At 72.2% G+C, this 12890-nt stretch overlaps 1 protein-coding gene across 6 annotated transcripts in view; it reads left to right on the top strand.

Annotated features, from left to right (window-relative positions):
- Positions 1–12335, top strand: part of HSPG2 (heparan sulfate proteoglycan 2) — a 164102-nt gene extending 151767 nt beyond the window's left edge. For 4 of the 6 annotated variants that reach the window (XM_039508939.1, XM_039508937.1, XM_039508940.1 and 1 more), the window contains 8 exons: positions 5311–5367; positions 5662–5737; positions 6112–6190; positions 7176–7217; positions 7711–7781; positions 8997–9080; positions 9391–9494; positions 10490–12335. In XM_039508939.1, the coding sequence (XP_039364873.1) occupies positions 5311–5367; positions 5662–5737; positions 6112–6190; positions 7176–7217; positions 7711–7781; positions 8997–9080; positions 9391–9494; positions 10490–10659 (683 nt within the window). In that variant the 3' untranslated portion in view covers positions 10660–12335. The remainder of the gene's footprint in view (positions 1–5310; positions 5368–5661; positions 5738–6111; positions 6191–7175; positions 7218–7710; positions 7782–8996; positions 9081–9390; positions 9495–10489) is intronic. The other 2 variants (XM_039508941.1, XM_039508935.1) reach the window with 1 other exon arrangement.
- Positions 12336–12890: the final 555 nt, after the last annotated feature.

The following is a 12890-nucleotide window of genomic DNA, read 5'->3' as shown; positions in this document are numbered from 1 at the left end:
GCAGCGTGTGCTCAGGGCGGGGCAGCGTGTGCTCGGGGCTGGGGGCAGCGTGTGCTCCGGGCTGGGGGCAGCGTGTGCTCGGGGCCGGGGCAGCGTGTGCTCGGGCCGGGGCAGCGTGTGCTCGGGGCTGGGGGCAGCGTGTGCTCGGGGTGGGCGCTGGGGGCAGCGTGTGCTCGGGGCTGGGAGCAGCGTGTGCTCGGGCCGGAGGCCGGGGGCAGCGTGTGCTCGGGGCTGGGGCCAGGGGCAGCGTGTGCTCGGGGCGGAGGCCGGGGGGGCGGCGTGTGCTCGGGGGTGGGGGCAGCGTGTGCTCGGGGCGGAGGCTGGGGGGGCAGCGGGTGCTCGGGGCTGGGGCAGCGTGTGCTCGGGGCTGGGGCCGGGGCAGCGTGTGCTCGGGCGGAGGCCGGGGCAGCGTGTGCTCGGGGCTGGGGGCAGCGTGTGCTCGGGGCTGGGGCCGGGTGCAGCGTGTGCTCGGGGCTGGGGCCGGGGGCAGCGTGTGCTCGGGGCTGGGGGCAGCGTGTGCTCCGGGCTGGGGCAGCGTCTGCTCGGGGCTGGGGCAGCGTATGCTCGGGCGGAGGCTGGGGGCAGCGTGTGCTCGGGGCTGGGGGCAGCGTGTGCTCGGGCGGAGGCCGGGGGCAGCGTGTGCTCGGGGCTGGGGCAGCGTGTGCTCGGGGTGGGCGCTGGGGGCAGCGTGTGCTCGGGGCTGGGGGCAGCGTGTGCTCGGGCGGAGGCCGGGGGCAGCGTGTGCTCGGGGCTGGGGCAGCGTGTGCTCGGGCGGAGGCCGGGGGCAGCGTGTGCTCGGGGCTGGGGCAGCGTGTGCTCGGGGCTGGGGCCGGGGCAGCGTGTGCTCGGGGCTGGGGCCAGGGGCAGCGTGTGCTCGGGGCTGGGGGCAGCGTGTGCTCGGGGCTGGGGGCAGCGTGTGCTCCGGGCTGGGGCAGCGTCTGCTCGGGGCTGGGGCAGCGTATGCTCGGGCGGAGGCCGGGGGCAGCGTGTGCTCGGGGCTGGGGGCAGCGTGTGCTCGGGGCTGGGGGCAGTGTGCTCGGGGCTGGGGGCAGCGTGTGCTCGGGGCGGAGGCCGGGGGCAGCGTGTGCTTGGGGCTGGGGGCAGCGTGTGCTCGGGGCTGGGGCAGCGTGTGCTCGGGGCTGGGGGCAGCGTGTACTCGGGGCGGAGGCCGGGGGCAGCGTGTGCTCGGGGCTGGGGCCGGGGCCAGCGTGTGCTCGGGGCTGGGGGCAGCATGTGCTCGGGGCAGGGTCTGAGGGCAGCGTGTGCTCGGGGCCGGGGCAGCGTGTGCTCAGGGCTGGGGGCAGCGTGTGCTCGGGGCGGGGCCTGGGGCAGCGTGTGCTCAGGGCTGGGGGCAGCGTGTGCTCGGGGCTGGGGCTGGGGGCAGCGGGTGCTCGGGGCGGGGGACAGCGTGTGCTCGGGGCTGGGGGCAGCGTGTGCTCAGGGCGGGGCAGCGTGTGCTCGGGGCTGGGGGCAGCGTGTGCTCGGGGCTGGGGGCAGCGTGTGCTCGGGCTGGGGCAGCGTGTGCTCGGGGCCGGGGCAGCGTGTGCTCGGGCCGGGGCAGCGTGTGCTCGGGGCTGGGGGCAGCGTGTGCTCGGGCGGAAGCCGGGGGCAGCGTGTGCTCAGGGCTGGGGGCAGCGTGTGCTCGGGGCGGGGCAGCGTGTGCTCGGGCGGAGGCCGGGGCAGCGTGTGCTCGGGGAGGGCTGGGGGCAGTGTGTGCTCGGGGCTGGGGCCGGGGCAGCGTGTGCTCAGGGCTGGGGCAGCGTGTGCTCGGGGCGGGGCCAGGGGCAGCGTGTGCTCGGGGCTGGGGCTGGGGGCAGCGTGTGCTCGGGGCGGAGGCCGGGGGCAGCGTGTGCTCGGGGCTGGGGGCAGCGTGTGCTCGGGGCGGAGGCCGGGGGCAGCGTGTGCTCGGGGCTGGGGCCGGGGCAGCGTGTGCTCGGGGCTGGGGGCAGCGTGTGCTCGGGGCTGGGGCTGGGGGCAGCGTGTGCTCGGGCGGGGCCAGGGGCAGCGTGTGCTCGGGGCTGGAGGCAGCGTGTGCTCGGGGCTGGGGCTGGGGCAGCGTGTGCTCGGGACGGGGCCGGGGCAGCGTGTGCTCGGGGGTGGGGCTGGGGGCAGCGTGTGCTTGGGGTGGGGGCAGCGTGTGCTCGGGGCAGAGGCCGGGGGCAGCGTGTGCTCGGGAGGGCTGGGGCAGCGTGTGCTCAGGGAGGGCTGGGGGCAGCGTGTGCTCGGGGCTGGGGACAGCGTGTGCTCAGGGCGGGGCAGCGTGTGCTCGGGGCGGGGGGCAGCGTGTGCTCGGGGCTGGGGGCAGCGTGTGCTCCGGGCTGGGGGCAGCGTGTGCTCGGGGCCGGGGCAGCGTGTGCTCGGGCCGGGGCAGCGTGTGCTCGGGGCTGGGGGCAGCGTGTGCTCGGGGTGGGCGCTGGGGGCAGCGTGTGCTCGGGGCTGGGGCAGCGTGTGCTCGGGGCTGGGGCCGGGGCAGCGTGTGCTCGGGCGGAGGCGGGGGCAGCGTGTGCTCGGGGCTGGGGGCAGCGTGTGCTCAGGGCTGGGGCCGGGGCAGCGTGTGCTCGGGGCTGGGGCCAGGGGCAGCGTGTGCTCGGGCGGAGGCCAGGGGCAGCGTGTGCTCGGGGCTGGGGCAGCGTGTGCTCGGGCGGAGGCCGGGGGCAGCGTGTGCTCGGGGCTGGGGCCGGGGCAGCGTGTGCTCGGGGCGGAGGCCGGGGCAGCGTGTGCTCGGGGCTGGGGGCAGCGTGTGCTCGGGGCTGGGGCGGGGCAGCGTGTGCTCGGGGCTGGGGCCAGGGCAGCGTGTGCTCGGGTCTGGGGGCAGCGTGTGCTCGGGGCTGGGGGCAGCGTGTGCTCCGGGCTGGGGCAGCGTCTGCTCGGGGCTGGGGCAGCGTATGCTCGGGCGGAGGCCGGGGGCAGCGTGTGCTCTCGGGGCTGGGGGCAGCGTGTGCTCGGGGCGGAGGCCGGGGCAGCGTGTGCTCGGGGCTGGGGCAGCGTGTGCTCGGGGTGGCGCTGGGGGCAGCGTGTGCTCGGGCGGAGGCCGGGGGCAGCGTGTGCTCGGGGCTGGGGGCAGCGTGTGCTCGGGGCTGGGGCCGGGGCAGCGTGTGCTCGGGCGGAGGCCGGGGGCAGCGTGTGCTCGGGGCTGGGGGCAGCGTGTGCTCGGGGCTGGGGCCAGGGGCAGCGTGTGCTCGGGTCTGGGGGCAGCGTGTGCTCGGGGCTGGGGGGCAGCGTGTGCTCCGGGCTGGGGGCAGCGTCTGCTCGGGGCTGGGGGCCGCGTATGCTCGGGGCGGAGGGCGGGGGGGCCGCGTGGGCTCGGGGCGGGGGGCAGCGGGTGCTCGGGGCTGGGGGCAGTGTGCTCGGGGCTGGGGGCAGCGTGTGCTCGGGCGGAGGCCGGGGGCAGCGTGTGCTCGGGGCTGGGGGCAGCGTGTGCTCGGGGCGGGGCTGGGGCAGCGTGTGCTCGGGGCGGGGCTGGGGGCAGCGTGTGCTCGGGGCTGGGGCGGGGCAGCGTGTGCTCGGGGCGGAGGCCGGGGCAGCGTGTGCTCGGGGCTGGGGCCGGGGCAGCGTGTGCTCGGGGCTGGGGGCAGCGTGTGCTCGGGGCTGGGGGCAGCGTGTGCTCGGGCTGGGGGCAGCGTCTGCTCGGGGCTGGGGCAGCGTATGCTCGGGGCGGAGGCCGGGGGGGCAGCGTGTGCTCAGGGCTGGAGGCAGCGTGTGCTCGGGGCTGGGGGCAGTGTGTGCTCGGGGCTGGGGGCAGCGTGTGCTCGGGCGGAGGCCGGGGGCAGCGTGTGCTCGGGGCTGGGGCAGCGTGTGCTCGGGGCTGGGGGCAGCGTGTGCTCGGGGCAGGGTCTGAGGGCAGCGTGTGCTCGGGGCTGGGGGCAGCGTGTGCTCGGGGCTGGGGGCAGCGTGTGCTCGGGGCTGGGGGCAGCGTGTACTCGGGGCGGAGGCCGGGGCAGCGTGTGCTCGGGCTGGGGCCGGGGCAGCGTGTGCTCGGGGCTGGGGCAGCGTGTGCTCGGGGCTGGGGGCAGCGTGTACTCAGGGCGGAGGCCGGGGCAGCGTGTGCTCGGGGCTGGGGCCGGGGCAGCGTGTGCTCGGGGCTGGGGGCAGCGTGTGCTCGGGGCGGGGGCAGCGTGTGCTCAGGGCTGGGGGCAGCGTGTGCTCGGGCGGGGCCAGGGGCAGCGTGTGCTCAGGGCTGGGGGCAGCGTGTGCTCGGGGCTGGGGCTGGGGGCAGCGTGTGCTCGGGGCTGGGGGCAGCGTGTGCTCGGGGCGGAGGCCGGGGGGGCCGCGTGTGCTCAGGGCTGGGGGCAGCGTGTGCTCGGGGCGGCGGCCGGGGCAGCGTGTGCTCGGGGAGGGGGCAGGGGGCAGGGTGTGCTCGGGGCTGGGGCCGGGGGCTGCGTGGGCTCAGGGGTGGGGGCAGCGTGTGCTCGGGGCGGGGCCAGGGGCAGCGTGTGCTCGGGGCTGGGGCTGGGGCAGCGTGTGCTCGGGCGGAGGCCGGGGGCAGCGTGTGCTCGGGGCTGGGGGGCAGCGTGTGCTCGGAGGCGGGGGGCAGCGTGTGCTCGGGGCTGGGGCCGGGGCAGCGTGTGCTCGGGGCTGGGGGCAGCGTGTGCTCGGGGCTGGGGGCAGCGTGTACTCAGAGCGGAGGCCGGGGCAGCGTGTGCTCGGGGCGGGGGCAGGGGGCAGCGAGGGCTCGGGGCTGGGCAGCGTGTGCTCGGGGAAGGGTCTGGGGGCAGCGGGTGCTGGGGGCCGGGGGCAGCGTGTGCTCGGGGCTGGGGGCAGCGTGTGCTCGGGGCTGGGGGAAGCGTCTCCTCATGGCCGAGGCCGGGGGGGCAGCGTGTGCTCGGGGCTGGGGCCGGGGCAGCGGGTGGTCGGGGCTGGGGGCAGCGTGTGCTCGGGCAGGGTCTGAGGGCAGCGTGTGCTCGGGGCGGGGGCAGCGTGTGCTCGGGGCTGGGGGGCAGCGTGTGCTCGGGGCAGGGTCTGAGGGCAGCGTGTGCTCGGGGGTGGGGGCAGCGTGTGCTCGGGGAGGGGGCTGGGGGCAGCGTGTGCTCGGGGCTGGGGGCCGCGTGTGCGCGGGGCAGGGTCTGGGGCAGCGTGTGCTCGGGGCGGGGGCAGCGTGTGCTCGGGGCGGGGGGCAATTCCTCTGCTTTGGCGCACAGCACTTGGTATCGCCAGCACTGTGCAGCGCAGGGCCCGGCAGGGAGCCAGCGCCAGGCCCGAGCTGGCAGAGCGATGCCCTCTGCCTCCCCCTGGCATGGAGCAGCGCTCCTGCCATGTGCTGCTGCGCTGTGCCGAGCGTTCCCTGTAACCCGTGTGTCTGTCCCCATGCAGGCCTGGCCCTGGCGGCGCTGGAGCGTGAGTGGGCCCTGGAGGGCAGCGGGGGAAACGGTACGGTACCCACTTTGCTTGGCGTCTCGCCCACCCTCTCTCGTCCCCCCGCTTTGTACGAGCAGCCCTGGCCCAGCAGCTCCCAGGCTGCCCTGCGGCTCCCTGCGGGCGGTGGCCAAGGGTGGGGTGAGGCAGCTCACCCCGGGGAGGGGGGGCTCTAATGACCTGCAGGGGGGAAGCGTCAGGAAGCAGCACTGGCTTCCCTGGGTGCAGCCAGGTTAAGGTGAAGCCCAGGTGTGGGACGGGGTGGCTCCCAGCGCCCCCTGCTGTCTGATCCCAGCTCTCGCCCTGCAGACGCCCCAGGCCAGTACGGAGCCTACTTCCAGGATGGCGGCTACCTCGCGCTTCCCCGGCACGTGCTGCCCCGCAGGTGAGTGGGCCCCCTATGCTGTGACGGGGAGAAGGGGCATCGCCCCAGGGCCCCCTGCCGTCTGTGTTCGGGAAGGCCCGGAGCTCCCAGCATGCACCAGCGGGGCGAGCACCAGCTCCAGCTCCCAGTGCCAGCCCCGCCATGTTCTGCATAGCCGGGGAGGGAGCCTGGAGTGTGAGCAGCCCTCTGGCTGAGTCCCCCCAGGAGCCGCATGGCCTGGCTCCGGGGGCCAGAGGAATGGCAGAGCTGGGCCCTGGGTGGGGGGACTGGGGGCTGGTGGGGGCAGGGCTCCCAGGGCACACCATGGTCTGGTCCCTACCCCCCACCGTATACACTGGGGCCCAGGGCTGACAGCCGCTGTCTTCTCCTTGCAGTCACCCCAAGTCTCCAGAGACCATTGAGCTGGAAGTGCGCACGCGCTCCCCGAGCGGCCTCCTCCTGTGGCAGGGCGTGGTGAGTCACGCTGGGGGCTGGGCCCCTCGCCGTGTCGGGGAGAGGACCTGGGCCGGGGCAGGTGGGAGCCAGGCCAGCATGGGTGGCTGGGGCAGGTAGGAGGTGGGTGGGTGACGGGGAGGGGCTGTCTGGGCTCCCTGGCGTTCCGGGTGAGGGTGACACGGGTGGGATCCAGAGGGAGAGGTGGGCGGGGGCAGGTGGGAGATGAGGGCGGCCTGGGCGTGCCTCGTGGGGCTGGGTTCCAGGGCTGAGGGTGGCACCAGGGCCAGGCTGCAGCCTCATCCCCAGCCAGGGCGACTCCATCTCCAGCACTTGCTGGCCTGGAGTTCTGCGGCGGCGGGTTGAGAGCAGCCAGCAAGGGGGGAAGAGGGGCCAGCGCGTGAGGCAGGCCAGAGCTGGGCACCCCACTGGGGAGAGGGCCCTGGAGTGACCAGCTTCCCCCTCAGCACATAGGGGCACAGGGAGCCCCTCAGGATGGAGGGCAGGGCTAGGTGCATGGGCCCCCAGGAAGGGCAGAGCAGCCAGGCTCCTGGCTGCCCTCTGGAGAGGAGGGAGAGGGGGTGCCAGGCGGGCCTGACCAGCAGTGCCCCCTGCTGTCAGTTGGGGAATTGGCTGCTGAGTGTGATCAGGACACCCATCCACCAGCATGGCACGCCAGCCAGCATGCTGGGCTGCTCCCTCCCCCGCTATGGCATGGACTGGAACCCAGCTCCACTCTGGACTCACATCCCATCGCACCCCCATTGTCTGACCTGCCTGCGCATGCATGAAGCCAGCCTGTGCCACCTGGCTCAGGCCAGAGAGCCAGGCCCATACTAATCTGCCATGCTCAACTCTTCATTCCATGCCATGCGGGGCTGGCATTGCCCTAGGGTACCGCTCCCTGAGCCGTGCCCTGGCTGCCAGGCTCCCCATCACCCCCCTGGCGCATGCTGCTTCGCTGTCCATGGGCATTTCACCGCCCTGTTGCACGTTTCTCCTCCAGGTGACCGGGCAGCCTGCTCTCAAGCCACATGCTACTAACGAGGTATTTACTGCAGGGCCCTTGGGTGCTGGGCCTGGCACCACGTGGGGAGCAGCAGTGGGGCTTACAGCCTCCAGGATCACCGGGCAGTGCCTGGTGCGCGGGCACCAGCATGCACCACAGCCAGGGACACACGTGGAGCCCTGACTGGCGAACACTCCCTGCAACTTGGCCCCCGACAGCCGTGTCCCCCCTTGGCCCCAGCCGCGCAGGGGTGGGCATTTCCCACGGCCCGCGGGCAGTGCAGCTGGCTGCCTGTACAGGGTCAGTCGGAGCATCCAGCCCGGGGTTGCCAAGAAGCCCTGCAGGGGAGCAAGCTGCTTCATGGGCCCCGTGGCGCTGACTGGCACAAGCCCTGGGTCCAGCCGTGGAACTGGCTCCCAGCTCAGCTGGACCCGTGCCCGGGTGGCAGGCAGGGCCCGTGGCTCCAGGGCTGGCTCCTGAGCAGGGTCCCAGCCAGACAGGAGCCAGCAGTCTCATAACGTCTCTCTGGCAGGAGGAAGGGCAGAACGGCAAAGCCAAGGACTTCATCAGCCTCGGCCTGAGAGATGGACACCTGGTGTTCAGGTGAGCATGGCCTGGCGCCAGCTGAGGAGCAAACGGCCACGTGGCCCCTGACGCACCCCTCCTGCCAGCCAGGGAGCATGTCCAGGGCACAGGCTAGAATCCCCAGATCCACCTGCCCTGGACCCAGCATCCCAGATCCACCTTCCACCATCCCTAGGACTCTGGACCACCTTCCCCCTGACCCGGGGACCCCGGATCCACCTTCCCTCTCCCCCTGGACTCTCCTTCCCCATCACCCCAGGACCTCAGACTCTCTTCCCCTGGAACCCCGGACCCACCCGCCCCCAGGACCCACCTTCCCCTACACCTGGGACCCCGGACCCACCCGCCCCCGGGACCCACCCTCCCCTACACCTGGGACCCCGGACCCACCCGCCCCGGGACCCACCCTCCCCTACACCTGGGACCCCGGACCCACCCGCCCCAGGACCCACCCTCCCCTACACCTGGGACCCGGACCCACCCGCCCCGGGACCCACCCCTACACCTGGGACCGCGGACCCACCCGCCCCGGGACCCACCCCTACACCTGGGACCCCCGACCCACCTGCCCCAGGACCCACCCCCCACACCTGGCACCCCGGTCCCACCCGCCCCCGGGACCCACCCTCCCCTACACCTGGGACCCCGGACCCACCCGCCCCGGGACCCACCCTCCCTACACCTGGGACCCCGGACCCACCTGCCCCGGGACCCACCTTCCCCTACACCTGGAACCCCAGACCCACCCGCCCCGGGACCCACCCTCCCCTACATCTGGGACCCCGGACCCACCTGCCCCGGGATCCACCCTCCCCTACACCTGGAACCCGGACCCACCTGCCCCAGGACCCACCCTCCCTACACCTGGGACCCCGGACCCACCTGCCCCGGGACCCACCCTCCCCTACACCTGGAACCCCGGACCCACCTGCACCCTGGATCCTCATTCCCCCTGCCTGGGAGCCCGGACCCACCTTCTCTCCCCACTTCTTCACTTCAGATCCACTCTCCTGCCTCTGGGACCCTAGACACACCCTGAGCCCCACCCCCAGGGTCCCAGAACCATCTTTCCCCAGTCTCCCCCAGACCCCATTCCCCCCAAGCGCTGGGTAATGCAGATGCACCCACCACCGAGAGCTGACTAATGCAGGTGCTGCCCCCTCCCCCGAGCGCTGGGTAATGCGGACGCTGCCCCCCAGGAGTGGGTGCTAATGCCAGCCATTCTCCCCGCAGTTACCAGCTGGGCAGCGGCGAAGCCAGCATCGTCTCTGAGGACCCCATCAACGATGGAGAGTGGCACAGAGTGACAGCTGTTCGGTGAGGGGCCCCGGGGCTTAGCTCATCACCGACCTGCAGCCACACAGCCCCTGGGAAGGGAGTGGGAGGGAGCCATCCCACTGCAAGGCAGCCCTCCAACTATTCTGCCAGGGTCCTTAGCCCCAGGCTCTCCCTGCAGAGGGGCTGAGCCGGGCTGCAGCCTGGAGCCAGGGAGCCCAGGGGGCAGGGGTGTCACTGGTGTCAGTGGGTGCAGCTCCCCCGTGGTCGATCGTCCTGCCCCCTTGCTCCCGACTGGGATGGGGGCCGGCCTTGGACGAACCCGGCTCACGCCTGGCTCTGTGCCCTGCAGGGAAGGCAGGCGGGGCTCCATTCAGGTGGACGGCGAGGAGCTGGTGAGTGGGGAGTCGCCAGGCAGCAACGTCATGGTGAACACCCAAGGCAGCGTGTACATAGGTGAGGCTGGACTGGCGCCCTGGGGACCTGCGGGACTTGGGAGACCTGGGAGTACAGGGTGGGAACTGGGGCTCTCCCCTGCCCCCTGCCTGCTCAGCTGGACCCTCCTCTCCAGGAACCTAATGCCCAGGAGCCCTGTCTGAGCCGGCACCGCCACTTCTGGGACAGAACTAGGAGCGATGGGGGCTGGCCTGGGCCAGGGCCCAGCACTTCCCATGGCAGGATGGGCCCAGCTCCCAGGCTCAGCTGGGCCCAGGGCCGGGCACTAACCGTGGCGGGTGGGGCCGGCTCCCGGGGCTCTGCGGGGCCCAGGGCCAGGCACTACCCGTGGTGGGTGGGGCCGGCTCTCGGGGCCCAGGGCCGGGCACTAACCGTGGCGGGTGGGGCCGGCTCCCAGGCTCTGCGGGGCCCAGGGCCGGGCACTAACCGTGGCGGGTGGGGCCGGCTCCCAGGCTCTCGGGGCCCAGGGCCGGGCACTACCCGTGGCGGGTGGGGCCGGCTCCCAGGCTCTGCGGGGCCCAGGGCCGGGCACTAACCGTGGCGGGCGGGGCCGGCTCCCAGGGCTCTGCGGGGCCCAGCTGCATTGCACGGGATGGGACCCTGGTGCGATTCTGCGCTGGGGAGCAAAGGAAGCAACATTCCCGGTTTGGGGATGAGCTGAGAGGCTCACGGTCACTTGGGGAATTCCCATAAACCCCCCCACCCAAGAAGGGAGGGAAGGTTCTAGTGATTAGAGCAGGGAGGGGAGGGGGGTCCGTCCCCAGCTGTGCCCATCACGCCCTGCGTGTGACCTTCGCTCGCTCCATGGCTCGGTTTCCCTACGTCTCCATGTGAAGGGGCCGTAGGAGCTGCCCAGCCCGCTCTCTGGCAGTGCCCGGTGCCCCGGGGAGTGATCCAGCCCCGGCTGTGGCCGCTGGAGCGCTAGGGCCACCGGAGCATGGGGCTGCCCCCCGGCGGTGTCTTTGGGAGCTGACTGTTTCTCCTCTTGCCCCCAGGAGGCGCTCCTGCCATCCAAGCCCTGACCGCCGGCAAGTTCCGCTCAGGAATCACAGGGTGCATTAAAAACCTGGTGCTGAGCAGCGAGCCAGGCCAGCCGCCCCGGCAGCCCATTGACTTGCAGCATCACTCGGAGGCGGGAGTTAACATGCAGGAGTGCCCCTCATAGGCCGGCCGCCGCCTGCCCCGCGTCCGCAGGCCAATCGTGGGACGTTGGCTGTTTTATTATTACGATGATTCACTTTTTTAAGAAACCGCGAGGAAAATGGTGCTTCGCTGCTAGCCCAGACCAGTGGGGGATGGGTTTGTTTGTGATTGGTGCGTGGCAGCAGGGGGGCAGCCACGCCTCCTGCCAGCCCCATGGGAACGCAGACCCTTCGGAACTGAGACGGTGGATTCGACCCAACCGCACTGGGCCCAGAGAGCCGGGAGCCCAACCCAGTGCCGGCCCTCGCCACGTCCTGCCCCACAAGATGGGCAGCGCCCCCCTCTGCCTTCCGGCTTCAGTGCTCAGAGCATGTGCCCCCAAGCTGGGCGGGAAGGAGGGTGCCAGCTGGCTCTGCTGTGCCCCATGCCCGCTACAGGACGGGGGGCTGGGGAGAGGGGCAGACGGGGCATCTTTTCTCCTCTGGGGAGGGATAGGATCCACATTCATCCTCCAAAGTTAGGAGAGTGAGCTCAAAGTTACAGCCTGCCTTGCAGGTGGCGCCTCCCCCGCTCGGTGAGAGCCTGCCCCCTCTCTCCAGGGGCAGCCTGGTCACCCCTCCCGCTCCATGCCCTGGGCAGCACTACAGGGGCCAGCAGGCTGGGGCAGGGGTTCCCACCAGGATCTGTCTGTTTACACTGTGGCCATCCCCGTTGCCTCAGCCACACTCCAGCCCCCGCACCATGGCTGCCCCAAGCCCCTAGCTGGGGCTGTCTCCCTAGAGCCTCACCTGGAGGGTCGTGATGCAGAGCAGGAGGGCAGGGGCAGGGCCTGGGAGCGACCACAGCTCATGCTGCAGGGTACCCTGGCCGGCATCCTGCATGCACGGCTGGGGGCCCATGCATAAGGACAGCCCCACGGCTCGCTCCAGGTGCTGGTGGCAGGGGCACCCCATGGCCAGAGGCTGTTATGTGTTCCTGTGGGCAGCCAGCAGACCCCCCCCCCCCCCCCCAAAAAAAAGATCATTCCTCCCCAGTCAGACGGGCGGACAGATGCAAGTGCCTTACTAGCAGCAGGACCCTCTGGGGGCTGGGCTGCCCCTATTCACCCAACAACCATTGGGCAGACCCTTAAAAGCTGCCCACCCATTCCCTGCCCTGCCCTGCCTGGTGGGGGGCGTGTCCTGCTCTGGAGCCATCTGCTCGCAGGACAATCTTCGCTCACTGCTCTTGCTAGCTCTGCCAGGTCCAGATCTAAGCACTTACCAGTGCCAGGCCCTTTGAATCGCACTGGCTGGAGCCTGCCCAGCATCACCACCAGCGTCACTTGGTGGGACAGAGATGACTCGGCCTAGGCAGTGGCAGGCTGGGCAGAACAGCCCACTGCAAAGAGCCCTTCGCCCCAGCCCACCACCGAGCAGAACCGAGAGCTCCAAGGGCACCTGTTCGAACAGAGCCCAGCAAATGTCACCTCTCTGCCTGGGGTGACGTCCCACCCAGGGCGAGGCGCCAGCACACGGCACGGCCCCCGCTGCCTTGCATTGCCTGTCTGCCCAGGGCGGCTGCCACCCCAGAGAACAGCAGGGAGCCAGGCTGCTTGTGTTCCTGCCGTTCAGATGGCGCCCTGTTAACGCACCCGACCCCAGACCACGTCCGACTTGTGCTGTTTCACTGGATTCCTATTAAACGACAAATAACGCCTGAGCTGTGTCGGAGGGTGAGCTGCGCCTCGGCCCGTGTCTGTCTCAGGCGCCTGCCAGCCGGGCTGGGAGTCACGGCGCGGGGGTGTTAGCAGTTCTCCCATGGGTCCTCTTTGTTCATGAATCCAAACAGCTGCAGGTGCCTGCACTAGCTGGGGGCTGGATGCAGGGTCTGGCAGGGCCCCACCAGTCCTATGGGCCCATGGTGGGGCTTCTTCCGGGGTGGGATGGGAGCCAGGGCGAAGCCCACACTCCTCTTCCTCTGGCTGGGGAGCAGCGTTTGCGCTAGGGCCACAAGTGCTGAGAGGAGCTGCAGCCCGTTTACACCAGGTGGGGCTCTGCCCATTGGCTCTAGTGGAGTGGGGCCAGGTGACACCAGCATCGGGCCCCATGAAGCTAACGAGGAGCCTAGCTGATTGCTACCTGGTGCAGATCTGGCCCCACTGACCTGTTCCATGGCCTCTGCAGCCCCCCTGGGAGGGTCAGACCCTGCTCAAAGGGCGCAAGCCTGCAGGGCTCAACCCAGCCGCCCCCTATGGCGAAGTACTGCCCAGCA

The sequence above is a fragment of the Mauremys reevesii genome, linkage group 21 (genome assembly GCF_016161935.1).
Source record: "Mauremys reevesii isolate NIE-2019 linkage group 21, ASM1616193v1, whole genome shotgun sequence".
NCBI classification, from domain to species: Eukaryota; Metazoa; Chordata; order Testudines; family Geoemydidae; genus Mauremys; species Mauremys reevesii.
This window is presented reverse-complemented; position numbering and strand designations above follow the sequence as displayed.